The sequence below is a fragment of the Hyla sarda genome, chromosome 4 (genome assembly GCF_029499605.1).
Source record: "Hyla sarda isolate aHylSar1 chromosome 4, aHylSar1.hap1, whole genome shotgun sequence".
In the NCBI taxonomy this organism is placed as follows: domain Eukaryota; kingdom Metazoa; phylum Chordata; class Amphibia; order Anura; family Hylidae; genus Hyla; species Hyla sarda.
Window position 1 is genome coordinate 115,666,348 of NC_079192.1, and position 26,996 is coordinate 115,693,343.

General features: G+C 40.0%; 1 protein-coding gene across 9 annotated transcripts in view; it reads right to left on the reverse strand.

Moving 5' to 3' along the window:
* The window catches only part of NTRK3 (neurotrophic receptor tyrosine kinase 3), a 688,036-nt gene that overhangs the window by 190,280 nt on the left and 470,760 nt on the right, over positions 1-26,996 (reverse strand). For all 9 annotated transcript variants that reach the window (XM_056571897.1, XM_056571898.1, XM_056571895.1 and 6 more), the window contains one exon: positions 1,456-1,644. In XM_056571897.1, the coding sequence (XP_056427872.1) occupies positions 1,456-1,644 (189 nt within the window). The remainder of the gene's footprint in view (positions 1-1,455; positions 1,645-26,996) is intronic.

The window sequence follows — 26,996 nt, forward strand, 5'->3', positions numbered from 1 at the left end:
TAATACATGTACAAAATACAGAGGACCACCGCATTTTACTTTGAATAGAAATAAACATAATGATATTCTGCAGTGTTCCCTAAAACAATTAAGTAAAAAATAATAGTCTTCAAAGTCTTAAGTAACATCTATAGTGACCCCCCTCCATATTGTTGAAAAAATTATCCATTTGCTAAATGTGTTAATAGTAAAGGTATATATTCCTAATCCTGATATCAACTACCACATAATTGTTGACATTGACTCTATTGTAAACTACACTTAAATTCCACCATTGGACACCATAGAGATGATAATTATCGGTATGGTTCTTTTAGAGAAGTATTCAAAGTAAAGAAGACAGTAAAAGTAAGAAGAATATGTTGATAAAATGCAGTAAGCAAAGATAAATGGATGCAGAAAGCAAAGATGAAAGTGAAAGTCTATGGCCTAACTAAAGGTCTTAGTGAGAACGTGCCATCCAATATGTCTCCTGTGATCCACAAGAACTCTTAGGAAAGTTTATTTCTCCATATAGCCCAATGCCTCACAAAATTCCATCCTAGGATTGGAAAATCATAAAAAAAACAATCTTCACAAAGGAAAGTACTTTCTTAGACACAAGAACATTGTAAAGTGTTCTTGCTTTGAAGAAAAGGAATATATTATTTGGTTATCCAAATTATTTATATCTTATGCCACCAGTTTTATGTCCAGATTAAAAGTAGAAAGTGGTCAAGGCTGTAAAATGTTTATTTTCCTTATTATAAGGCAATTGGAGCATCTGTGAGAAGTTGGGCCAGAGAGAAAAGTACTTGAATTAAATTTAGTATGGCCCAAACGAATACAGTTATTGTATAGACTCATATATTATAGTTTACACTGGTTATATCTCTGTAAAGTTATGTATATTGAAAACCAGTCTACTAGTCTGGAAATCCAAAAAGATATATTTAAGGATTTATTTTGTGAATTTCAAAAAAACGGGAAGTCCATTAAAGGAGGTTTGGGGCTTATGCGGAAAAATAAACTTAAAACAAAATAGGGCAATATAACATCCAAATGACATATCAGGGCTGTGATGAGAATGAAACATACACCTTTTAGCATTAAAACTATTCTTAAAGGAAATACTTTTGCTAACTACTATTACTACTAGAATATGGGGATTAAACCAAAATTAACAGGTGTGGTTATCATCATTTTTGAAAATTTAAGAACATTTTTCACTGCAGCCCATTTCATTGCAGCATAGGTGGCAGAAAGAAACCACTGAATGTTTTATCAGGTTTTACTTATTGTGGATATTAATGAATAATTAAGATTTATGCAACTTAATATCCAGAACATAACATGTCCACAAAACACACCACAAAACGTGACCCGCAGCTACTGTCATATAATAAATTTACCTGATTTCTCTTTTCCTTGTCTCTATGTATCTATCTAATACTATAAAAGAAATGTCATACTTACACGTGTCTGGCTTGTGACAATTGTGGCCTTGACGGAAATACTGTGGATTTTCAATAACAGGGATCCGAGTCATTCCAATGACGACTGTGTCTGGACCAGCATCCAAAGAGTTGGGTGTTGTGATGCCATGGTTTATATGATGGAGGGGACTGGCGGAATCTTCTTCTCCACTAATCACAGCAACAGGACCTTTTGGAATAAAAAACAACAACAATGTAATATAACCATGGAATCATTTAATCTCTAAATTTAGTGTAACAGAATATTCAAAAGGGGAGAAGTAGAGATGACTGAGACTACCAAGATTTGTTTTTGTGAATTTGATTTGCTTCAGATTAATTTTAGAAGTGCCCTTACTGTCCTTTGCTTGCCTGAGAAAAGTATGTAAAGCAGGGACAATTGGCAACGACAGGAACCATTGCTAAAGTACACTGAGTGACAGGGTCAAGTGCAGGGCATTTGGCCTAGTGACTGGAAGTGGAAGCTGCGATGCATAAAGCATTGTCAATTTTGGCCAAGGCTGCTCAGTGTACAGGAGCAAGGATTAAACAGATCTAAAATGAATCATGAATTGGTATTGCTGGGCCTAAATGCCACTATCTGGGTCATCAATTAGTTTTTTTTTACCTTTATTTTTTGACAATTTATCCAAAATCCTAGATAGCCAACATTTAAAAACCTTAATGAATAATAAGTTACATTGGTAATAAAAATTTATAACTCAGAACTTTGGTGACCACACAAATGAGAAACAGCATTTTACTGTGACCTACAAAAATGATAAACTAGCAATAAACAGCATAAGTTTTAATGGAGATCAGAAAAAAATCCTTTATTTTGCACTGTCCAGATGTTTGTGGATATTGGCAACTCTGATTCCAATGGAGGATGTGACCTTTGCCAACTAGAAGCTCTTCTAGCCCTTTAGTGGTCCAGTTATACCATGCCTCCTATATAAATTTGTATATAATTAAATATATCATAATATCATTTGTTTCCAAAATGAGTATACAATTTGTAAGTAAAATATTTCGGCAAGTTCCATGCTAATTTGAATATTTAATTATTGGCCTAGTTTACAAGCCATTTAACACAGGCTGTGTGTATTAATAAACCTTTTAGCACTGTAATTGCAAATAAGCATCAATAATTTATATAAACAAGTTGAGCTGGAAATTAATAAAAAACACAAACACAAGGGAAAATGTCAGGCTTGGAATTAGATGGCTTTAATCACAGTCGCCTTCTCCCACAAAATCTTGGATTTCTACGAATGCTTTGGGCTTTATAAATTTGTAATTATTTGTCTACAGACAGTTTTTGAGTTGTTAAGAAATGTGTCTCATTATTAGGATGAGGCACCTAGATACATGAGTACTTTCTATAAGGTTTAACCCCTTAAAGGGGTATTCCGCCCCTGGCCTCTTATCCCCTATCCAAAGGATAGGGGAAAAGATGTTAGATCGCCGCGGTCCCGCTGCTGGGGACCCCGGTGACCGCCGCTGCGGCACCCTGCTATCATTACTGCACAGACCCTTAATGCAAGTCTATGGCAGGGGGCGTGACGACCTCCACGCCCCCTTCCCATAGACTTGTATTGATGGGGGCGGGTCGTGACGTCGCGAGGGGTGGAGCCATGATGTAACGATGCTCCGGCCCCTGTATTGCCCGTCATTACGTGCAGAGCGATCTCTCTCTGCGCAGTAATGATAGCGGGGTGCTGCAGCAGCGATCCCCGGGGTCCCCAGCAGCGGGACCCCGGCGATCTGACATCTTATCCCCTATCCTTTAAGGACGCAGGGCTCCCTGAGTCCGCCCCGTCATAGTGGGTTGGGCCCGGCCTCTTACAACGGCCGGGACCCATGGCTAATAGCTGATCGCGGTGCCGCGCACTAACCCTTTAGATGCGGTGTTCAAAGTTGATTGCCGTGTCTAAAGTGAAAGTAAACTGCTCCAGGCTAGCTCAGTGGGCTCTTCGGGACTGCCGCAGCAAAATGGCAGCATCCTGAACAGCTGGCAGACACAAGGAGGGTCCTTACCTTCCTCCTTCATTGCCGATCACCAAATCACTGCTCAGTGCCTGAGATTCGGGCATGAGTAGTCAAGCGGCAGAATCATTGATGAATGTTATCCTATGAGATAACAAAGATCAATGTAAAAGATCAATTAGTGCATTGTTATAGCCACTAGAGGGGGCTATAACACAAAAAAAAGTGAAAAAAAGTTAATAAAGATCATTTAACTCTTCCCTAATAAAAGTTTGAATCACCACCCTGTTCCCATTTAAAAAAAAAAAATAAAAAACAGTGTAAATTAAAATAAACATATGCGGTATTGCCATGTGCGGAAATGTCCGTATTATATAAAAATATAATTTATTAAACCTCACAATCAATGGCGTACGCGCGAAAAACTTCCAAAGTCCAAAATAGTGTATTTTTGGTCACTTTTTATGTCATGAAAAAATGAATAAAAAGTGATCAAAAAGTCTGATCAATACAAAAAGGGTACCACTAAAAATTTCAGATTATGGCACAAAAAATTTGCCTTCATACCGCCCCGTATGCGTAAAAATAAAAAAGTTATAGGAGTCAGAAGATGACAATTTTAAACATCTGCATTTTAGTGCATGTAGTTATGATTTTTCCCAGAAGTACGACAAAATCAAACCTATATTAGTAGGGTATCATTTTAATTGTATGGACCTACAGAATAAAGAGAAGGTGTCATTTTTACTGAAAAATGTACTGTGTTGAAACAAATGCCCCCAAAAGTTACAAAATGAAGTTTTTTCTTCAATTTTGTCGAACAATGATTTTTTTTCCATTTTGCTGTAGATTTTTTGGTAAAACGACTGATGTCATTACAAAGTAAAATTGTGGTGCAAAAAATAAGCCATCATCTGGATTCTTCGGTGCAAAATTTAAAGAATTATGAACTTTTAAAGGTAAGGAGGAAAAAACAAAAGTGCAAAAATGGAAAAACCCTCAGTCCTTAAGGGGTTAAAGGGGTATTCATAAAACTATCACTCATAGATATGTAACTTACTAATATAGAGTTATCATAAATTGTACTGGTTCCAGCATGTTTGGCTTAATTTAGCCTTGACAGGAAGTTGTGTAGTCCTTTCATTTCCAGTATGGTCTGATGTCACCAACCCTGACCATTGCCTACACCCTACAGTACCATCTCCCTGTCAACTATACATATGTCTGTTAATTGGGAAATTTAAGAAATAATGAAGTGTGTTTGCAGCATGTTGCCTTGTGCTAAAAAATGCCACAGGCAGAGGAGCAGACAGAAAGTGACTAGATCAGGTGCTGCAACTTCACTGATTGTGTGGCAGCCAGCTGTGAAATGAAATGTTCTGCAGCAACTTTTGGTGGGGAACTGGCAGATGTGTTGTTGTAGAGAAGTAGGCATGGTGAGAGGGCTGTGAAGTAAAGGGAAAGCAGTGCATTCTTGGAGTTTTAGTACTGAGCAGCTGTTTAACCATAGAGTATAACCAGGAAGTATAACCAGGAAAGAGTATCTAAAATGGAAAAACTACTAACTGAATATTGATGGTTTCAGAGCTGGGGTGGACAACTAAGCAATACTATATACAGCATTTTTTTTTTTCTTCCTGACATTGGAGTATCACTTTAATTTATCATTAATCACTACTAGGAAGCACAAGCAGGCCAGAGGCAGGTAGGAACACAGAAAGGTGACAATCTTGCATGTGCACTTTGAATTATTTACTGACTCATTTGTGTCTATGTTGCATCTACATTAGACTATCCCATAAGGATGCATTCTGAAGATCACTGATCTACTTTCTGACTTTTAGCTCCATGTCAGAGTGTGATACATTTGACCTATGTCTAACTGATTTTGACAATTTTTATTGACAGGGAAAAGGGAATAAAAAACCAGAGCAAGTGACTCATATGCCGATAAATCCAACTCTCACTTATGCTTGAAGTGACTCATTCCAAACTCTTTAGATCTCAGCAAACAACCGTTCTATTGCTCAGTGATGCAGCAAAAGTTAAACTGGAGCTAAGCAGTCAGATCTCACCAGGCTAGTCCACATGGCATTTGCTTCAGTTAGTGCTAATATCAATGAAAAATGTTGTGTAGTATATGGTAAGTTGCCAACACAACAGGGTGATATATGATGTAGGGGTGTAAACACATAGGTACATAAACACACAGGTACAGACTAAGTAAATTAGATATGCTCCCTTCTCATTACAATTGCCTACCCTGCTATTTTTATAGTGTCCATCCTAGGGGGGACTCCATTGGGGGAACTCCCTGACGTGCACCTTCAGCATCTGCTGTTATATTGCTGTTTTTTTTTTTCTATGAAACTGTCACTGTTATGCCAATGGTTTTTAATGGAAGGTTATTGTCATTGTCACTGTAGGTAGTGTCCTTTGGTTTAATGCTCTTTTTTCTGTTCATATTTTTTATTTAAGTATACAATGCACATTATTGCAAAACAAAGATTGCCTTAAAATACCCTATAGAGGGTTTCCCCCAAAGAAAAATGCACTGTACTTAACATAGTTCAGGTCAGCTGATCCTTACTTGTAGTCTCACTACTCGAGACTATAAATAAGAATCAATATAGGGATATGTCGGCACTCCTGTGGAATCCACAGTGGTCCACGAGGTGGGGTAAAGCCACAGGTAGAAGAAAGATGATACCCAGCACTCACCAATAATGCACAGTGAAGATTTATCATGCCATAGTGTAGTAGAAGGGCGCGTTTCGGTGTGGGAGCCTTCCTCAGCTGTCTGCCTAGGCAGACAGCTGAGGAAGGCACCAATGCCGAAACTCGTCCTTGCACTACAATAGGGCATAATAAATCTTCACTGTGAATTATTGGTGAGTGCTGGGTATCATCTTTCTTATAAATAAGAATCAGTATGCATCTTTTGTCATGTGTATTATCTATATTTTAGAGTTTTTGTGCCCTATATCTAAAACATTTAAAGAATGTTCAAAGAATGTTTAATAAATTCCATTCTACTCATGAAATGCTGGCTTAAGGGAACTCTTGTGCATGCACATTTATCATCTGTTTCCATTGCATGAAACTTTGTGCGAGTCAAATAACTGATGTAGAGGTGCAGTGATAAGAGCTGTGTCTTGAAAGGACAATTTGGGCTTGTCACATGACTAGGACAAGGAAAGGGCCTATTAACTGACATCAGTGAAAACTATGAGAAATTGACACAGAATCCATAAAGAGAAAAAACTAAACTTCTTTTCATCATACAGTATTTGCTTAAAAAAAGGACATCCATTTGATTCTTTAAGATTTACTATGATAGGGAACATTTTAGGGGGACTTATTATGGCTGTAAGTCAGTTTTCTGGTGTACAGAAGTCACACATTTGCAAAGTTGCATTTTGTGCCAATGTTTATGACTTTACCCCTTTAAGGCAGCCTATGTTACTTCTAAGAGGGAGAGGGGCTTAGCAGGAGCGTGTGTGGCTGTCTACTACCTTGCAATTTTATCCTAATCATGAAATTGGAGTAAGTTATGTTAGAAATCTGCTTAGAGTTGGTGAACAGACTGTGCAAATTTATGAGGAAACGGGTGTTTCTTAATACATCTGGCGCATCTTAAAGCAGCCTTCTTTTCTTGGAGGCCTAATAAATCTGTAATAGTATGGAGAATTTTGGGTATCTCCCAACCGAGTAATGACAATACTCCCAGTCAATTATGCAATCAAAGAGGGGGGGGGGGGGGGGAGGAGTGACTAAGACTTAACTTTTAATCAAGTAATCTTAAAAAAATATAAATATATATGAATGTACAGTGTGGGGTAGATCTGATAATATCTCCCCACCATAAGGATGCAATAATTACACACTGTTAAATGACCACGAGTGTTTAGTATTGTAATTTTAGCATCATCAGTTATTTCCCTTAATGTCCGACGCGTTTCGGTCACCATCCATGACCTCCTCAGGGACAGGTAGGGTGCTATTTAATATACCAGATGAGCCCTGCTTATAAGTGGTACAGTCATAAGCCACGTCTACATATAGCAGGGAACAAAACACTCATCACAAGCAGGCAGTGATACAGTACCGCCTCTTGATATTACTTAAAATTGATATCCAGAGTCATAAATAAACAGATAGCAGACCCTGGAGCGCCTTGGATATGGTCAATCCAGTTAGGCGTCTAGTGATAGTCTCCATGTGCATACCCGCTTGGTTGCGGGGAGCCGTACAGTCCTGTCGGCTTCATGTACACTGTAGAAGCCAACAGGACTGTACGGCTCCCCGCAACCAAACTGGATTGACCATATCCAAGGCGCTCCAGGGTCTGCTATCTGTTTATTTATGACTCTGGATATCAATTTTAAGTAATATCAAGAGGCGGTACTGTATCACTGCCTGCTTGTGATGAGTGTTTTGTTCCCTGCTATATGTAGACGTGGCTTATGACTGTACCACTTATAAGCAGGGCTCATCTGGTATATTAAATAGCACCCTACCTGTCCCTGAGGAGGTCATGGATGGTGACCGAAACGCGTTGGACATTAAGGGAAATAACAGATGATGCTAAAATTACAATACTAAACACTCGTGGTCATTTAACAGTGTGTAATTATTGCGTCCTTATGGTGGGGAGATATTATCAGATCTACCCCACACTGTACATTCACATATATTTATATTTTTTTAAGATTACTTGATTAAAAGTTAAGTCTTAGTCACTCCTCCCCCCCCCTCTTTGAAGGCCTAATAAATCCCCCCTATGTATTTTAAATAACATCTTTATGAACCATAAAAATAATAAGAATATTTCCTCTACTGACGTAAATACGTTGTAAATACGTAGGTGGTAAATAGATGGCAAATAGTGAGTATGGAGTAGGTGGTCCTTTTTCCTCAGGTTTATCATGAAGCTGATCCTGTACATATCAAACACCAGCAGTCTGAGTCAGAGAGTGAATTCAGGCCAATAATAAGATGCAGTTTTTCATGTTTTCTTTTTTTTTTCTAGTGCTTTCTAATGCTCTGCTTTCCACCTCGTTTCTCTAAACTAAGATGGTTTATCGATCCTGTCACTTTTCTCACAGTCATGGCTTATTTCCTTGGGCACCCCATATTTCTATTTATTCTGCTAAAACACAAAACTGCTTTAACCCCTTGAGAATCCAGAAATAATAAGTGTTACAGGAATATATGGAATGTTCCCAGTGCGACCGATAGCAATAAACATAGTTGACAGCAAGTATATTATTATGTTCCACGAACCAGCTGTAACCATGAATAGTATCACAACAACCAGATCACAATTGACGAAAACAGCAGAAACATGGCTTGATGTTGTTATTGCTTAAATGGAATATGTAATTGTACTTAACAATCTTTAACTACCTTAATGGGTTTCTCAGGACCGTGAAAGGGTTATGGTCAATACAACAAGTGCGCACATTTTGTTATGTACATGTCAAGTCAATATGGGCTGTAGTCTGACATGTCGAGAACATATTATGTATGGACATATATATGTTTGCTAACACACATGACCCTACATATATGTAATATAAATTCCAGGCTGGGTTCACACTTTTTTTTTTTTTTTTTTTGCCAAAATCAGGAGCAGGTCCAAACACAGAAAAAGGTGCAAATGTTTATATTATAGTTTTTTTCTGTGTTGGTTTCACTCCATGTTTTGGCTTAAAATAGTGGCCAAAATACTGACCAAAATATAATGTGTGAACCCCGACTCAAGGGCCAAAGAGACCACTACATGCTGACACACAACATCTAGTCTACTTGCTGTGTATGGAGACTCTAAAAAAATGCAATCAAATCTGTAATCATCCTGTTATAGAGCAGGAAGAGCTGAGCAGATTGTTCTATAATTTTATGGGTAAAGAGTTGGGATAAACTGACATTTATTCATGTTAGTCACTGCTCATTTTGGGCTAAGTATTCAAGTAGATGGTCCTAATCAGCGATTGACAACTATTTGGTTATAAATAATATATAGAAAAATATGTCACTCACTGACTGGAACTGCCCACATAACAACTTTCTCCAGAATGAGCAGATATTTATAGAGAAAAATGACAAGTTTTCCTGGAACTTTTCCTACAAACTATATATCAGTCTACTCACCACCTCTTTTTTGCCACCCGCTTCCCTATCTGTAAATAATATTTTATGAATGTTTTGTAAATTTTACAGTAAAATAAAATGTGTCATTACAAAGTACAATTGTTCATGCAAAAAACAACTCCCCATATAATGATTATATATGTTACTCATTAGGTCATGTGGTTTCTTTACATGTCTTGTTTTTGTGTCTAGCTTCTATATTTTGTTCACATACCCCTTCGTTCTGCTGCTTACTCATTCTTGTGTCCGGTGCTCAGAAAGGCAAGTGTCCAGAGCCTGCCCTAACTCACCATGCATTCATTCCTCCCTAAGTCTTCGTGATGTGCTGGGTTTCTTCATCCAATCACTGCAGGCTGCTCTGCAACCCTCTCCTCTCTGTTTTCAGACAGGACAAGAGTGAGCACAGAGGAGTGCCCTCACTTATTAGACTTTGTCCCAGACTGTGCCTACATTTTGAGCCAAGATACTGCTAAAGCTGAACAGGATTGTGGTCTGGGTGAAATTAGGAACCTCAGTGGTCTTTTTTTTTTTTTTTTTTTAGAAGATAACCTTTTATTAAGTATATCCAAAAGGTTAAAATGTACAACATATAAAACATTGTTTATTTTTTATTCTGGCATTGCCAATTTGAAGGAGATGTCTGGCGCAGACTTTTTCTATTCCGTCCTTCCCAGGCTGCAAAAAAAGACAAAACAATCTTTTCCGGGAGAACATATGGAGGTAAGTGAAAGTTTGTTTTGTCTTTTTTTGCAGCCCGGGCAGGACGGAATAGAAAAAGCCTGCACCGGACATCTCCTTTAAGGCGCAAATAGTCCTGGTGATGAAGGACTTAGAAGCACTGAATTATCAGAAAATACATATTCACTTGCATCAAAGAGGTAACCAAATGGTGATATGCTGCTATCGTAGCAAAATAAAAAGTTCTGCAAGTTTCAAAGAACACAGTCCAAGGTGACACTGCATATTTCCTATTACATGGACAGGATGTAAGTGACTCCCTCTAGGCCTCACATCGTATGCTCATAAATTAGCAAATCTTGTCAAATCTATTCCCCATTGCTTCTGCTGCAGTTCAGTCGGTCAATATCCAACGCCTTAAATATCCTGTCTAATTTTTTTTCCCTGTCCTAATGAGTTGGCATTTGGATCTGTATAAACAGATGGCGAATAATCAGTGGTTAGCAGTCCTAATGGATTTGGCCTTAATTTTTAAACACTAAAAGACCCCTCAGGAATCGCTGACGCCACAGAGGTTCCACATGTCCCAGAGTCAACAATGTTAGCTGGTTACTGATTAGAAGTCAATGAATCTTAGGTTATACCTTCTAGACCTGAACCGACACAGAGGTGTTCCTCTCTTCACGTCTTGAATACAAATTCTTGAGGCCTCTTATAGGAATGATTATAGAGTATTAATATGTTCTTTAGACATTCCTACTAATCTTGCAATCTTGCATGCAAAAAATTGTTACAAAAAAAAAGAAGAAAAGAAAAACACGACCCCTGATTATTAATCTAACAAAATTTCCTAGACTAATACATTTTATCAGCTTTGTATTGGACTGAAAAAAAAACCTTTCCATATGTGCCTAGTTTAGGATTTCTTACTGCCCTATGTTAGATTATAGATCAGTTTTTCCCAACCAAAAGGTAAGGTAGGGCACATCTATATATCCCTTTGTTCCACTCATAACATCATAATCTATTATCTAGAAATGTTTCCCAACCAGGCTGCCTTTGGATGTCCAGGCATGCGGGAAGTTGTAGTTTTGCAACAGCCTGAGGCACCCTGGTTGGGAAACACTTATAGATTGTGATGTCATTAGTGGAACGAGGGATACATATATATATATATATATATATATATATATATATATATATATATATATATATATGGTAAATGCAGGAATAGCGTTCGGCACAGCATTGCTTATTGTGGCTTTTAGCAAGTTCATGTACACCTGTGTTGGAGGTAGCAACTGCAGTGAATCCGACCTGGGGTGCTCAATTTATTTGGAAACAGTCCATATGAATGCAGCAATAAAAGAAGGTAAATGGCACTCACCAGTGTCGTGGTATAACAAACTTGTTTATTCCATAAAGTGCAGCATAATGACAGACAAGGCAAGGGAGGACTTGGACGCCGTCCACGTAGCGGTAACCGCTACGTGGACGGCGTCCAAGTCCTCCCTTGCCTTGTCTGTCATTATGCTGCACTTTATGGAATAAACAAGTTTGTTACACCACGACACTGGTGAGTGCCATTTACCTTCTTTTATTGCTGCATATATATATATATATATATATATATATATATATATATATACAGTAAAGGTAGAAGCGGCACTCCAATGTTGATAGAATCAAAGTTGTGGTTTATTCACACATCTGTGCAAAACAGCAACATTTCCGCTTAACAATAAAGCCTTTATCAAGGCTTTATTGTTAAAGGAGCACTGTGAATTAAAACTTTTACCCACCATTAGCAAGCTTTACCCGAGATATATAACTTAGTAAATTACCTCAGTAGCGTTACATGCAGCCATCCATGTTTTATAGCGATTCCGGAAATGCAGCCTGTCTTTGCCAATTATGACACTCGTTCCACGCTCTCCGGCCACCCGCGGCCATCTTTTGAACAAATTGTCATCATGGTGTTGTTCCTCCCCCAGTTATGCCAGCCCCCACTAGTGCCGCTCGTTCACTCCCACCTCTGAATATTCATAAACCCCCTGGTTTACTCAGCAGCTATTCGCTCTCCTGAGTAAACTCCTCTCCCTCTATCCTCCTATCAACATGCGTGCGGCGAGCCTGTGCACTCAGCAGCCTGGCTGTACCGGATATGTGATATCTCCCGTCCAATAATATAACTTAGAGTTATGCCGCAGTAACTCTAAGTTATATTCACATAGCTAGTTACGCTAGCAATTGGAGTAAAGGGAGATTGAAGCGGGCATGCATAATTTGTGGGGTTGGGAACCGGAGTGAGGGAGGGGTTGGGAGCGGAACAAGAGGGGTAAGCATGCTGGGAAAACGTCATTCATGACGTCACAGCTATGCTTACAGTACCCGGAAGTATGCTAAAATACCGGGGATGATTGAAGGAGAACGGCTGGACCGATTTTGGCGAGCAGGACCTCTAATGAAAGGTAAACAAGTACACTTTGCTATGGTGCCATATTTTTTTAGATCCGAGTACTCCTTTAAGCCGAAACATCTCTGTTTTGCACAGATGTGTGAATAAACCACAACTTTGATTCTATCAACATTGGAGTGTCGCTTTTACCTTTACTGGATATAATTTGGGAATTGGTCTGTTCCTGAAGCTGAGCACCCAGCTGGATCTGGAATTCTTATCACAGTGCTCCTCTTGCCTTAGTGTTGATATATATATATATATATATATATATATATATATGTATATATGTGCCCTACCTTACCTTTTCTCATAACTCATCATATCCCAAAATATGGGTCTCAAGATGAATAGCCTAGAAAAAAAACATGATTTCACAAAAGTACTGTCAATATGTGTGGCCACCCAATGGTTCTAGTGTGGGCTGCAGCTTGTTGAGGGTTTTCATAGCATGTTGCATATTTAATTAAGGAAAGGTAAGTTTAGCCAGGTCAGGACTAACAACTGCAGACTTTTGGATGGGGTGGTCAGATTCTATATACCTACAATATAGTGCCTAGGTCTGAAACTGCAAAGCAAACTTTGAAATGAACAAGGGGCAAGGAGAGCTGGAAGAACGTAATCCACATTTACTAGTGTATTTTTTTATTTCCTTTTTAATTTAGGTGGAACATCTCTTCAAAATCAATACCAAGGTCTATGCAGCCAATTCAAAACACACTAACAAATAGTATTCAGTACTCCATATCACAAACAAACTTTGAAACCAGTCTTATCCCACAGGTGTTACACTCATCCCCCTGACTGTTCTTCCTGATAACCTCCCGACAGTAGAAATGGAAAAGGAGAGGAGTGACATTTGACTGCAATAAAAGTTTCCTTGTAGACTGTATATATGGGTTTGTATATGTGATGTGAACATAAAATGGTAGGCAGGACCATATCTGCCATGAGGCCAGATGAGTATCTGGCCTCAGGTAGCAAATTGCACTATGCTCTGCTCACCATGGGCTGAGATGCTTCAGTGCTGTGAGCAGAATGTACAGGTGACAGTTGTTTCACACCTTGATTGCGCTTCTACAGACATTTGCAGAAGTGCAATCAAGGCACAAAACAGCTGTCACCTTTACATTCTGCTGACAGTACTGAAGCATCCCATAGTAAGCAGAGGATAGTCTGTGTTTTATCACTATCTGCACTTTCATGAATTAAACGCTCAAAATGACGTAGTGAGTTGTCACTATCTCTTCTTCACTTGGACAAAGAAGTGGAATGCAAGGCAGTCATGACTGGGAATGCATTAGTTATTTGGTAACTGTATAGAGGTATATACTGGAATTGTTATATGCTGTAAATTTTCAGCACCCTAATGGTATAATATTTTAAGATAGAAAGTTGCTCTTTTTCTTCATTTTAGATACTTTAGTCAATAAATTTATGTAAAAGTGTACACATGTTATTTTCTATATGTTGGCCACTAGGTGACAATATTCCATCTTTTCCAAAGCGTATTATATGCATATTGAATTTATATAGAAAAAATACAGAAACCATTTTGCCAGAACTTTCTGGCACTTAAAGGATTAACTGAGCTGAAATGCAGACATAGAGATGAAATGATTTTTTCCCACATTGCTTAATCCCTTATATACTAATTAGATTTCCGTCAGTTTCATTGCACTTTGTGTGTTGTAGTCTTAGTGCCACGTGCCAGGGAATCTGCAAGGATCATTGAGACAGTCTCTGCCAATGGCAAGCAGCCAGCGAAAGGGCAAGCAATTGGCTGTGCCAATTCCTTAAGCCTTTCTGAAAGGTAAGCAATCCAAAAAAAACATGCTATGTTATGGAATTAAATCAGTGGATTTAATTTTACAGGGAAGGGCTCTAGTGAACTCATGTTCTATTTTTGTATAATTTGCTAATATAATCCTTTTCCACTAAACCTACAGAGACAGGCTTACAGAGAGCTATGAAGCTGTTCTTAAGTTACTTAAGACATTTTCCATGCATGTGGAAGGTAACACGTACAGATATTAATGTGTATATTTTTCATAGGAGCTAGTCTGGCAGATATATTTTAAAGCAATGCAGCTGTCATTTAATATTAAATATGATTGACACATTTTATTTAAATAGTCATCACTTTGGCAGAATATATTGGAATTATGTAGGAACAGGGCTAAAGCTTCTAAATGCAGAGGTAATTTTTGTCCTACCCTATCTTTCCAAATGGTTTAACACAGATTTGTCCACTTTCATTTATTGAGTTAAGGATTTACATTTTTCATAAAAGCAATTGAACAATATATCATAACATATTATCAGAAGACTCAAAAGGCTTCATTTACTTAATCACTGGGTGTCCACACATAGATAAACAGTGTATACATCTCATGACGGAGGGTTACAAACTCTTGTTCTTGTAAAAAACTGAGAATAGATTGGTTTGAAAGATAAGGGAAGAAATGATGCATATTCCAACAAATGTGTCACGTGTTGACTAGTTTAGAACATAAAAAAATACAATTTAATGATACCCAGTGGTTGTGATGTGAATTGCAGGCTGTTAAAGGGTTACTGTGCCCCAAGACATCTTATCCGCTATCCAAAGGAAAGGGGAAAGGATATCTGATCGCAGGGGGTCCGGGCAATGGGACTCCCACGATCACGGACGTTCTGAACACAGAAGTTTGGAGCTTCCATGTTCGTGATGTCACACCCCACCCCCTCTATTCATGTCTATACTAGCCACTACGCCTCCTTCCAAAGAGATGAATGGAGCAGGCGTCACATCTGTGGTTTCTCATCACTCGGTATGGAGCGGAGATCGCTCCATGTACCGGATGTCTAGGGTGCTACGCCAGAGATCAAGGAGGGTTCCAGTGATGATCCCCTGCCATTAAACATCTTTTCCACTATCCTTTCAATAGGGGATACGATTTCTAGGGGCGGAGTGCCCCTTTAACAGGTTTTCAAACATGTTGGGATATTGTATTGATGTTGTGTTATGACAAATTCTTAGAGGGATTTTTCTTGTAAAAAAAACATGTCTACAGGTACAAAATCTACAGTTTGTTGCCCCTTAGTACTGCAGCCACTTCTCCAGTGTCCCCTTCCAGAAGTGCTGCAATTACGTCTAATACATTGCACATATTATTCTGCAGCCAATCATTGGCCTTGGTGGTCTTTTCCTGCATGTATTAGCTAGGGCCAATGAGTATCTACAGTACAGGCGCCAGTAGCCAGCACGTGGCTCCCTACCAATATAGGTTGCATTCCGGCACATATCCAAACAGGGCAGACGGACTTCTAAATGTTTCGCCAGGAATAGAGATCAATCCTGGGAAACACACTAGTGCGCTGCTAAGTATCTATCTTTACTTATGTATGTGCTCACACTGCACAACTGTAGGCTTATATGAAAAAAAATGTAATGGCTGAATAAGTAATGTGGAACTGAGGTTGTGTACACTTATTGTGGTGTGTCTGAGCCAGTACTATTGCACCCTGCAGAATTGCCTATTCATGCACTATTACTGTGTGCTTATTTATGCATTATTATTGTGTCTATACTAGGAGTTGTTGTAATTGCACTTACTATCTACTGGCAATTGCGCCTACTACCTACTTGCAATTGCACTTACTATCTATTGGCAATTGCGTCTACCATATAGGAGATAAGTGATTGTACCATCATTGATCCCCTGAGGAAACTGCTGAAAGCAGTGGAAACGCGTTGGGTATATATTTATGGTACAATCAATTGTTAACCCATTCCGTGTCACTAATATGGGTGGTTTTTAACTAGATACCAATAAAAGTTATTTTTTATAGCATTTCCTATGGGTATCACTTTACTCCCCCCATTTTTTTTTATTTGCTGGGAAGAGAACTACTTGCATCTTACTTGCTGTGGGGTAGATACAATACCACAGACCTCTATTCTACAGTACGGGACATCATATGGGACATCATTGCAGAACCCACTGACAACAACCTCCGACACAGGTGTAATGGTGGACTTGAGGAGTGAGTACAGTTTTGTCTTCTTTTCTTCATATATAAAGCCTTTTGAAAAGGTAAAATGGACACATTGGCACTCAAAGTCCCCTCTGCCACATAAGAAGCCACCATTATTATAAGTGGCAAATGGAAGGTAGGAATTTGGCTACAGATTTTGTATTGGAACCCAGGAGCTTTAGGTTACCCAACTCAGGTGGAAAAACTGTCAAACCAAAACTATTTTTTGTTCTCTATAATTGGCCTTGTTTTCCTATAGATAAGTGCATGTTGAATGTTTGTATTTACAGCCATTCTGTTTAAAGTCTTCTGAAATATATTGTTTGAATAATCAATAACATAGACTAATGAATGGTGGAAATGACAGTATGTATTTATCATATTCTGGTCAATTATATACTGCCAATATGCTGAGCCGCACTCTCTGTAGACTGTCATCACTCCACTTTTCCACGTCTTATCTTAGACATACAGGGAAAATATCATATGAAGACAATTATCCTATTATTAGAATGTCCTTTGTGCGTTGTCAGAAAACTGACAATGACTTGGAAGAACATACAAGCTCTATGCAGATGTTGCTTTTGGTCAAATTTAAACCACAAGACCCCACTTTTGGCAGTGTCGACAAGTGTTTTGGATTCTCTATGATATAACTTTTATTGTGATATCAAATAAAATAATAGGAAACGCACACGTGGATTAAAATTATCAATGTTTCCTCTTACTACGTCTGTACTCAGGATTAACTCTTATCCCATTTAGACTTGCATCCAATAGGTACTAATGTAGGTCAATGGGAGGCCTCTCAAACCTTCCTGCCTCTCTTACACCTGCCCAATTGGAGTTTACAAACTCTCTCTATTGTACCATATAGATGTCTAATGTAACACCCTGTATTAGTTCATTGTGTTTGGAGGACCATTGTTTAAAATCTTTTTCACCAGCCTCCCCAACGTTTAGTCAGAACACTGGCTTTGTCAAGGGTTCATGGCGAAATGTCGATCCCGAGTGCAGACATAGTATGAGGAGCCATTAATAATTTTAATCCATGTATGCGTTTTCTATCATTTTATTTAATAAAACAATAAAAGTTATATTTTAGTGAGTCCCAATTAGAGGGCTTCCTTTCCCTAGGGGTTTCCCCGAGGGGACGCTGAATGCTGGATCCTCTATGTACGCCTACTATTACAAAATGAATAAAGGGATAAGAGAAAGCTCCTACTGCTGCAAGTAAAAGATCAATCTAGCATAAGAAATATATGCAGTGCCTTGCAAAAGTATTCACCCCCCCTTGACTTTTTTTGTATTTTTGTACATTACAGCCTTAAGTTCAATGTTTTGTTAATCTGAATTTTATGTGATGGATCAGAACACAATAGTATAAGTTGGTTAAGTGAGATGAGAAAAATGTATAAATAAAACTATTGTTTAAAAATAGAAAACAGAAAATTCCTTTGTTAGGAAGCCCATAAAAAGCTATAGTGCAACCAATTACCTTCACAAGTTTCATAATTAGTGAAACAATGTCCACCTGTGTGCAATCTAAGTGTCACTTGATCTGTCATTACATATAAACACCTAATTTAAGGGCCCCGGGGGCTGCAACACATAAGCAAGAGGCACCAGTAACCAAACACTGCCATGAAGACCAAGGAACTCTCCAAACAATTAAGGGACAATGTTGTTGAGAAGTACAAGTCAGAGTTAGGTTATAAAAAAAAAAATATCCAAATCTTTGATGATCCCCAGGAGCACCATCAAATCTATCAAAACCAAATGGAAAGAACATGGCACAACAGCAAACCTGCCAAGAGATGGCCGCCCACCAAAACTCACAGACCGGGCAAGGAGGGCAATAATCAGAGAGGCAGAACAGAGACCTAAGGTAACCCAGGAAGAGCTGCAGAGTTCCACCGCAGAGACTGGAGTATCTGTACATAGGATGACAATAAGCCGTAAGCTCCATAGAGTTGGGCTTTATGGCAGAGTGGACAGAAGAAAGCCATTACTTTCAGCTAAAAATAAAAAGGCATGTTGTGTGTTTGCGAAAAGGCATGTGGGAGACTCCAAAAATGTATGGAGGAAGGTACTCTGGTCTGATGAGACTAAAATTAAACTTTTCGGCCATCAAAGAAAACACTATGTCTGGCGCAAACCCAACACATCACATCACCCAAAGAGCACCATGTTTTTCAGTAGCCGGGACTGGGAAACTGGTCAGAGTTGAGGGAAAGATGGATGGTGCTAAATACAGGGATATTGTTGAGCAAAACCTGTACCACTCTGTGCATGATTTGAGGCTAGGACGGAGGTTCACCTTCCAGCAAGACAATGACCTAAAACACACTGCTAAAGCAACACTTGAGGGGTTTAAGGGGAAACATGTAAATGTGTTGGAATGGTCCAGTCAAAGCCCAGATCTCAATCCAATTGAAAATCTGTGGTCAGGCTTAAAGATTGCGGTTCACAAGCACAAACCATCCAACTTGCAGGAGCTGGAACTGTTTTGCAAGGAGGAATGTGCAAAAATCCCAGTGGTAAGATGTGGCAATCTTGTAGAGACTTCTCCAAAGTGACTTGGAACTGTGATTGCTGCATAAAGTGGCTCTAAAAAGTATTGACTTTAGGGGAGGGGGGATAGTTATGCACATTGACTTTTTCTGTTAGTTTGTCCTATTTGTTGTTTGCTTCAAAAAAAAAAAAAAAAAAAACATCTTCAAAGTTATTTGTATGTTCTCTAAATTAAATTATCAAAATCCTCAAAACAATTCATGTTAATTCCGGGATTTGAGGCACCAAAATATAAAAAAAAAAGTCAAGGGGGGGGGGGGATACTTTTGCAAGCCAATGTATGTAAATATTACTTTTTATTTGTACACGTTCAAAAAAAAAAACATAAAAACAACATCTAATGAAAATTTTATAAATTTCAAACAATATATCCATTGTTCTATTTCCTCAGAGATCTCCATTAAGGTGCCATTCGTGTAGGAGTTCCTTCTTTGAATTGATGAATTCGATTTTTTTCAGCTGACTACATTAGTTAAGATCTATAGTTTCCCATTTACATACATCTGGTGTGACTTGTAATAAAATGATAACTTATAGCTCTGCATCATCGTATGATTGTTCCCATAATTCATTCTTGTATCTCCTATAAGTCATACAAGACAATAACATTTCATATGAAGGAACATGATAGCTGAGGCTGGCATCACAACCTAATCACTAAGGATACTTATTTGTATTTCAACAAGAATGTGACAAGAGATGTATGATCGCAAAGGAACATGAACACCTGTGGAGTAGTCACGGCCCATTTGTCACCCATATAATGACTACATGAGTCCATTTATAAGTGATAATAGAGGTTAGGGGAGGAAATATGTTCTTTATATTTATATTGCTACTCAAGTATAACATTAACCTTGGGGATACAAACCAAGAAATGTAAACTTAAAGGGGTATTTCAGGAATTATTTTTATTTGACTATGCTACAGGGGCTGTAAAGTTAGTGTAGTTCATAATATAGTGTCTGTACCTGTGTGTGACGGTTTTCTCACAATTCTTATGTCATTTTCACTCCAACATTTATTTTTAACAGCATACAAAATTACTGTTGTCTCAGATTTTTCCCAGGTTGCAATGCGGCCGGGACCTGACTCACTACTCAACTGATGACAGGGAGCCTGTCTGCTTTAATGGGTGGAGGGATCACTTGGTGGGAGAGAGATCAATCTGCAACTAATGCAACAGCTGTAAGCACCTTGATTGAAAACCACACTGATTTGAATGGATGCAGCTTATTTATGTTTCAATGGGTGGGGTGGCTGATATGTGGGAGGGAGGAAGATGGAATTGTGGGATCTGTAGTCAAAAAAAGAAAAGTCAAACAGGAAATTTCAGTTCACAAACAGCTAGCCACAGTGTTATGGTAATCTCACAGAGCCCCAAGACAAGCGCAGATCCTTCCTAAGCATGTCCATAATTGCCTGCCAGGTATGTACTAAAATCACCTTAGGGTGGATAACCCCTTTAATATAACACTTGTACAAGTTAATACAGTTTTTTTATGGGTTTTTTTTTTTTTCTAAAAGGTTGAAAGCCATATGAGGCAATAACCGATATCCTATTTACATCATATAACTCTATCATAAGGGGTCTTTGAAATATAGGTATGTAGTGCTGATTGGTAGCAGTGCCCCATGTATTTCTTTTTGCTTGGATTATTTTTTTTAAAGAAGCACTCCATGAATTTTTGCCTATATAATGCAAACTCACCATCGCTAGTTGTTGTTAACTCACCATCGCTATTAATTTGTTTTATTCTGGTGTAGCTGCAGCTAAATGTTTCATTACTTTAACTTGGTTATGTGATCACCAATCTGACTCTCCAAACCTTTCAGGGCTTAATGTGTAAGTTCTGGGTTCTGACTTCCTCTAAAGTATAGCACAAATAGAGAAACATAGCCGCACATCCAGCACACATATAAGATCACGTGATCACCTACCAGAGCTCCCGCCACCCCCTTCCCCCATTAGCTTCCAGACCCATCCATTTATCCTTCCCGTTGCCCATCTGCATGCGGCTGCTATTTTTATGGGATCAATATATATATATATATATATATATATATATATATATATATATATATATCTATATTGTGGCAGTGTGGCAAGGAAAGGGTGTATTTCCCTTGCTATCTCTGCAGAATGCTCCACCTGTGGCCTGATTAATGAGGTATCAGGAAGGGAAAGTGTGTTTAAAAGGAAAAGAAACAGAATAGTCGGGGCTCTCTCTGGGTAACAGCATGTCACTGTAGGGGGAGACACACGGACCCTGTTGAGGAAACACACAGCGAACTGTGAGCGGTCCAAGAAGTGAAGAAGTGGTGTGAACTGTGAGTAACAGGTTGCAGGGTCACATATTTTATGCTGGCTGAGGGTAGCTCACCAAATAGTAGTCAGGGCATGCTGATATGTGTAGTCAGTGACCAGATGGTCTAGAACTTTGGTTTGTTCCTGAGTTATGTTTTGTTTTACCTGCAACCTGTCTATATAAAGCTGGCAAGGTGCCAGGCTTGCATGAATAACCGTTGTCTGCGGGTTTTTTGAGTTGAAACGTGTCCTGTGGCAGTGTCCAGGACGATCCCGGAGCTAATCCCCAAGGAGGAATCCTTACAATTGGTGTCGGATACGGGCAAACACATTGCTATGAGCAACCAGTGGTAGAGTTGCAGTGAAGTTGTTGCCAAGAGAAAACAATCGTACATGTTGCAAGTGGGAACTCTTTTTCTCAGAGAGGAGACAGTGGGATGAGCCCAGCTGTGGGGTACAAGAGCAGGACTGAGCCTGTGGTGAAGTTGTTGCTAAGGGCAACAGATCGCATCAAGCGAGTGGGCGCTCTTTCTCAAGTAAGGAGACAGGTGGACGGGCCACCTGCAGAGTGCAGATTACGTTTTGAGACTGTGTATAAAGGCGTTGCTAGGGGCAACGGAAAATTTTGTTGGCAAGCGGCTGACATTTCGGCAGAGGACTGTGCTGTGTTTGCAAGGTTTGAAGTGTTGCAAGATAGATGTCCTGATAAGTGCTTTGTTGCAGACTGCTGCAGCGCAAGAGGAAACAACCTTTGCAGAGTTTGAAAAGATTGCTACGCATGAGGCATGGCCCAAGACACACTGGGGAAACTTGGTGTTTGGATTCATTGGAGGAGAGGCCCAAAAAGTTCATTGTGAACTGGATCCAAAGATCTTACGGGACTATGAGAACGTCAAGACAGAGATCCTGACTAAATTGGGAGTAAGCCAAGCTGCAAGACTACAGTGTGCTCTGCAGCCTAACAGTGATGCTGGGTTTAAGGTTGCAGAGCTACTTAAAGAGCAAGTGGAGCGATGTTCTGCAGCAGAGAAGCTGGTGAGAGGTGTCCAGCGCCAGCACTTAACCGATTGGACTGCAAGAGATTCTGGTAAGACTGTTCCAGGGGTTATGGGGGCCATGTTGAGAGACTATGAGACTGTGCATAAAAATGCTGAGGCGGAGGGTGGTGTTTCCCTAGTTGTCTGTGTGAACAGTGTTCAAGGTAGTACCAACCTATGTCCATTTGCAAAATCATGTGAAGGTGGGGAACCCCTCATGAAGACTGATGAGAATGTTCACACTGTGCAGATCGGATTGAAAAAATCTGGTGAACAGAAAATGTTGAATGCAGGACTGGGAAAAAATGTAACAAAACACACTTTGCCTGAGTTAGGTCCTAGTGCTATGAACTGTCCTGTAAATTTTGAACATGTGCAATCTGATAATGTTTTTGATGAAAAACTTATGTTGTGTTCAGATGTAAAGAGAACTGCTGCCACCTCTGACAGGACAAAAGAAAACCTGTGTGAGCTGGCAATAGAAGGTAAAAAGATGACGGTTTTGTTAGACCCTAGATGTGTAATAAGTCTGGTAAAGTCCAGCAGCAGAAAGCCAGACCCTGCTATAAAGTCTATGCAGGCTGGTATTTGGGGTTATAAAACGGTTAATGTCTGTATTTCTACTCCCTATGGTACTGTAGGTCACAAGGTTGCAATAGAGCCCTCCTTGGAGTATGATGTAGCACTGGGGATGGATTTTCAATTTTTTCAGCAATTATGGGAAGACTGTCAGGTGACTAGAGCAGGTACACCTGATAGGCCCACAACACTTGACTTGCACCACACACCTGTGGAGAGTTACTCAGCAGAGGATGGGGAGTGTCAGCAGTCACTAGATGTAGGTCAGATAGGGGTCTGTTAGACTGCTGGGGGAGCTGAAGACCAGACCGTGAGTCAAGTCCAAGAGGATCCAGCGACTCAAGTGACAAGTGTGCCTCTGACTGAAACAGAATCTTCAGTGAAACCAGAAACGGATCAGGTACAGGAACATGGGTTCCATCCGCCAGCTGAAGGTGAGCCCAAAGTGGGGCTAGAGTTGCGCTGTCACCTGGAAGAAGTGAATGAGACTGGAAAAGAGGAAGCTATGCTGAACCTTGTGAATAAAGATGAGCCAAAAGGGGGGTTGAAATTGTGTGGTCATCTGGAAGAGGTGACTGGAAAAGAAGCTACAGAGATGTCTATGGATAATGCAGAAGTACTGAAGAGAGTACATGTGGATAATGCAGAAGTACTGAAGAGAGTACATGTGGAGCTGGGTGCTGCGCTTACTGTCACAGACAGAGTCCTGAGTGAAGGAGATGTGACGTCTGGACCAGAGATGGATCATGACCAGGAAGGTCGAACCACTGGACCAGATGTTGTTGCAGACCCAGGAGCCCTAGCCTTTTCTGCTGGGCAGCAGAGAGACAGTGTTGAAGTGAAAGAGAAGTCTGCCAGTGAGCAGAGAGACAGTCCAGAGAGACTGTCCAGGAACTACCCTGAAGCCCAAGTGGCCAAGACCCTTGAAAAGGGGGAGACTATTCCTAAAGGTGGAGAAGAGTCTGAATGAGTTGGCTTGAAGGAAGAGACAGGCCAAGGACAGCTGACTGTCAGAGGACAAGAGAATGTCTCAAGGTCCAGCAGCGAGAGTAAGGAGACCGCTGTAAGTAAGAGATCTCGGAAAAAACGCGTTGGTCTTGGTAAAAAAAGGGAGCAGATCCAGAACCTTGAATAAACCTTACAGATGGTTTCTGCTAAATTGTCTCAAAAGGAAGAAGTAGTTCATCACCTGACAGAGGAGAAAGAAAAAGCGCTTGGAGACTTGAATATAGAGCAGGAAGCGACGCTTCAGCTGCAGAAAGATATGGAGCGCCACAAAAGTGAGTTTGCGGCTCTGCAGGAGGAACTGTCCCACTCCCAGGGTCTTATGACCAGCAAGGAGAGAGAATTGGAGATTCTGGCCAAGCAGATCTCATTCAAGGATGAAGAAGTGAATGTCCTGTGTGGGGCATATCTGTCTCTACAAAGTGATTACAAGGCTAGGTTGGTAGCCATGGAAGAGCTGGAGAAGGAGAAAGTGGTAATGGCTCATAAGGTGCAGAGCCTGGAGGCGCAGAACGAAACGCACATTAAGTCTCGTGCAGCTGCCTTGGATTCACTGGGTACTCAGCTCTCTGAACAAGAGGCTTAGCTAAAAGTCTATGAGCAGAAAGTGTCCAAGATGGCGCAACTGAATAAAGACAATGAGCAGATGAGAGAACAACTGCTGTCTCTGGAGGATACTGTCAAAAACTTGACAGAATTGCTGGAAAGTGAGAAGAAGAACTCTGCTAAGCTCAAGAGTGAGCAGCAGAAATGTTTAAAGCTGGAAGGGGACATGCAGGTCCTAAAAGAAAGCAGTGACCAAGCTATAGTAGAACTGGCTAATTAGAGGTTAAAAGTGTCTCAGATGGAAACTGAGGCCAAAGCCACAGCCGTCCGTGTAAAAGAAGAAAAACTGCTTGTGGGGCAAAAGCTACTGGAGACAGGGATGCTTTCTCTAAAAAAGGCAGAGTCTGAACAATGGACGCAAGAAACAGTCTGAAGACCATGAGAAGAAGCCATATGAAAGGCACTCTAAAGCTGAGACTGAGGTAAAACCATATGGGAAGTCCTCTGAAGCTGAGACTGAGGTGAAACCATATGGGAAGTCCTCTGAAGCTGCAGAGATATTGACATTGGATGGTGAACATGCTGAGGCAGAGAAGTTCTCTGAGGTAGAAGTTAAACCAGAGATAACTGCAGAAGCTGAAAGTAAAGTCAGTGACACATCTGAAGGTGCAGGTGAAAAACTGCCTAAAGGAGCCAAGAGTTCTCAGCCTAAAAATGAGCCTGTGAAGGTTGGTGTCCCTAAAGAAAGGGCTAATAAGAAAGCAGAGTCCTTAAAAAGAGGTCACTATGATAGACTGGGTCGTGGTAGAATCCCTGAGAGGCGCTGGATTAGTTCCAGAAAACATCGGAAGAAAGTCCGCAGAAGTAGAATTTGGAGAAGAGTCCGTCTCAAGGAGAAGATGGACAGGTGCATTAAAGGGAAGCCTCCTGAAATTGTGGAGGATGTCTTAGAAGACCTGCAAATGGGTGATACAGGCTCAGTTGGCAACCAGCAAAGTTCAGGCAATGGTCATACCAGTGACAGAAGAAGACAAAGGCCTGGAGCATCTGCCTTGTCCGCACCTAGTGTCCAGAGCACTGCACAGACCAAGATGAAGAACCTGGTGTTGGTGGTGTGACATGAATGGAGCTTTTTACAAGGAATTTGTCAAAGGTGACCAAAAGTCTTGTGCTCGGTGGCTGAGGAAAGTGCGAATGAAAGAAGGGTGCACCATTGAAGTGGTGCAGATAAAATCTACTGATGAAGGAAGCCAAGTGCCTCAAAACCTGTTGGACATAGTTGTTCAAGGAAAAGGAAAGGCAGTTGGACTCTGCCTTTTGAATACAAGTGCTCCTTTCCGGTGGTCTGAGCAGAGGGGGGGGGGGGGATATGTGGCAGTGTGGCAAGGAAAGGGTGTATTTCCCTTGCTATCTCTGCAGAATGCTCCACCTGTGGCCTGATTAATGAGGTATCAGGAAGGAAAAGTGTGTTTAAAAGGAAAAGAAACAGAATAGTTGGGGCTCTCCCTGGGTAACAGCATGTCGCTGTAGGGGGAGACACACGGACCCTGTTGAGGAAACACAAAGCGAACTGTGAGCGGTCCAAGAAGTGAAGAAGTGGTGTGAACTGTGAGTAACAGGTTGCAGGGGCACATATTTTATGCTGGCTGAGGGTAGCTCACCAGATAGTAGTCAGGGCATGCTGATATGTGTAGTCAGTGACCAGACGGTCTAGGAATTTGGTTTGTTCCTGAGTTATGTTTTGTTTTACCTCCAACCTGTCTATATAAAGCTGGCAAGGTGCCAGGCTTGCATGAATAACCGTTGTCTGCGGGTTTATTGAGTGGAAACATGTCCCGTGACAGTGTCCAGGACGATTCCGGAGCTAATCCCCAAGGAGGAATCCTTACGATATATATATATATATATATATATATATATATATATATATATATATAGATAATGTTATACACCTCCCCTCAAGCTGTGTCCATGTATTGCAATTTCTGCTATGATTTTTACAAACTTGAGGCAAATGTGCTATTTTACTGAAAAGTGCTATTTTGTGGAATTGCAGAAAAAAAAGCTTTCATTTTTGGAAAATAACAGCAAAAACTGACAAAATGCAATAACATTTGTTTTAAAAATGTGGAAAAATTCAACATATGAACACAGTCTAATGGATTACATTTTTTTTTATTAAACATCTAAAC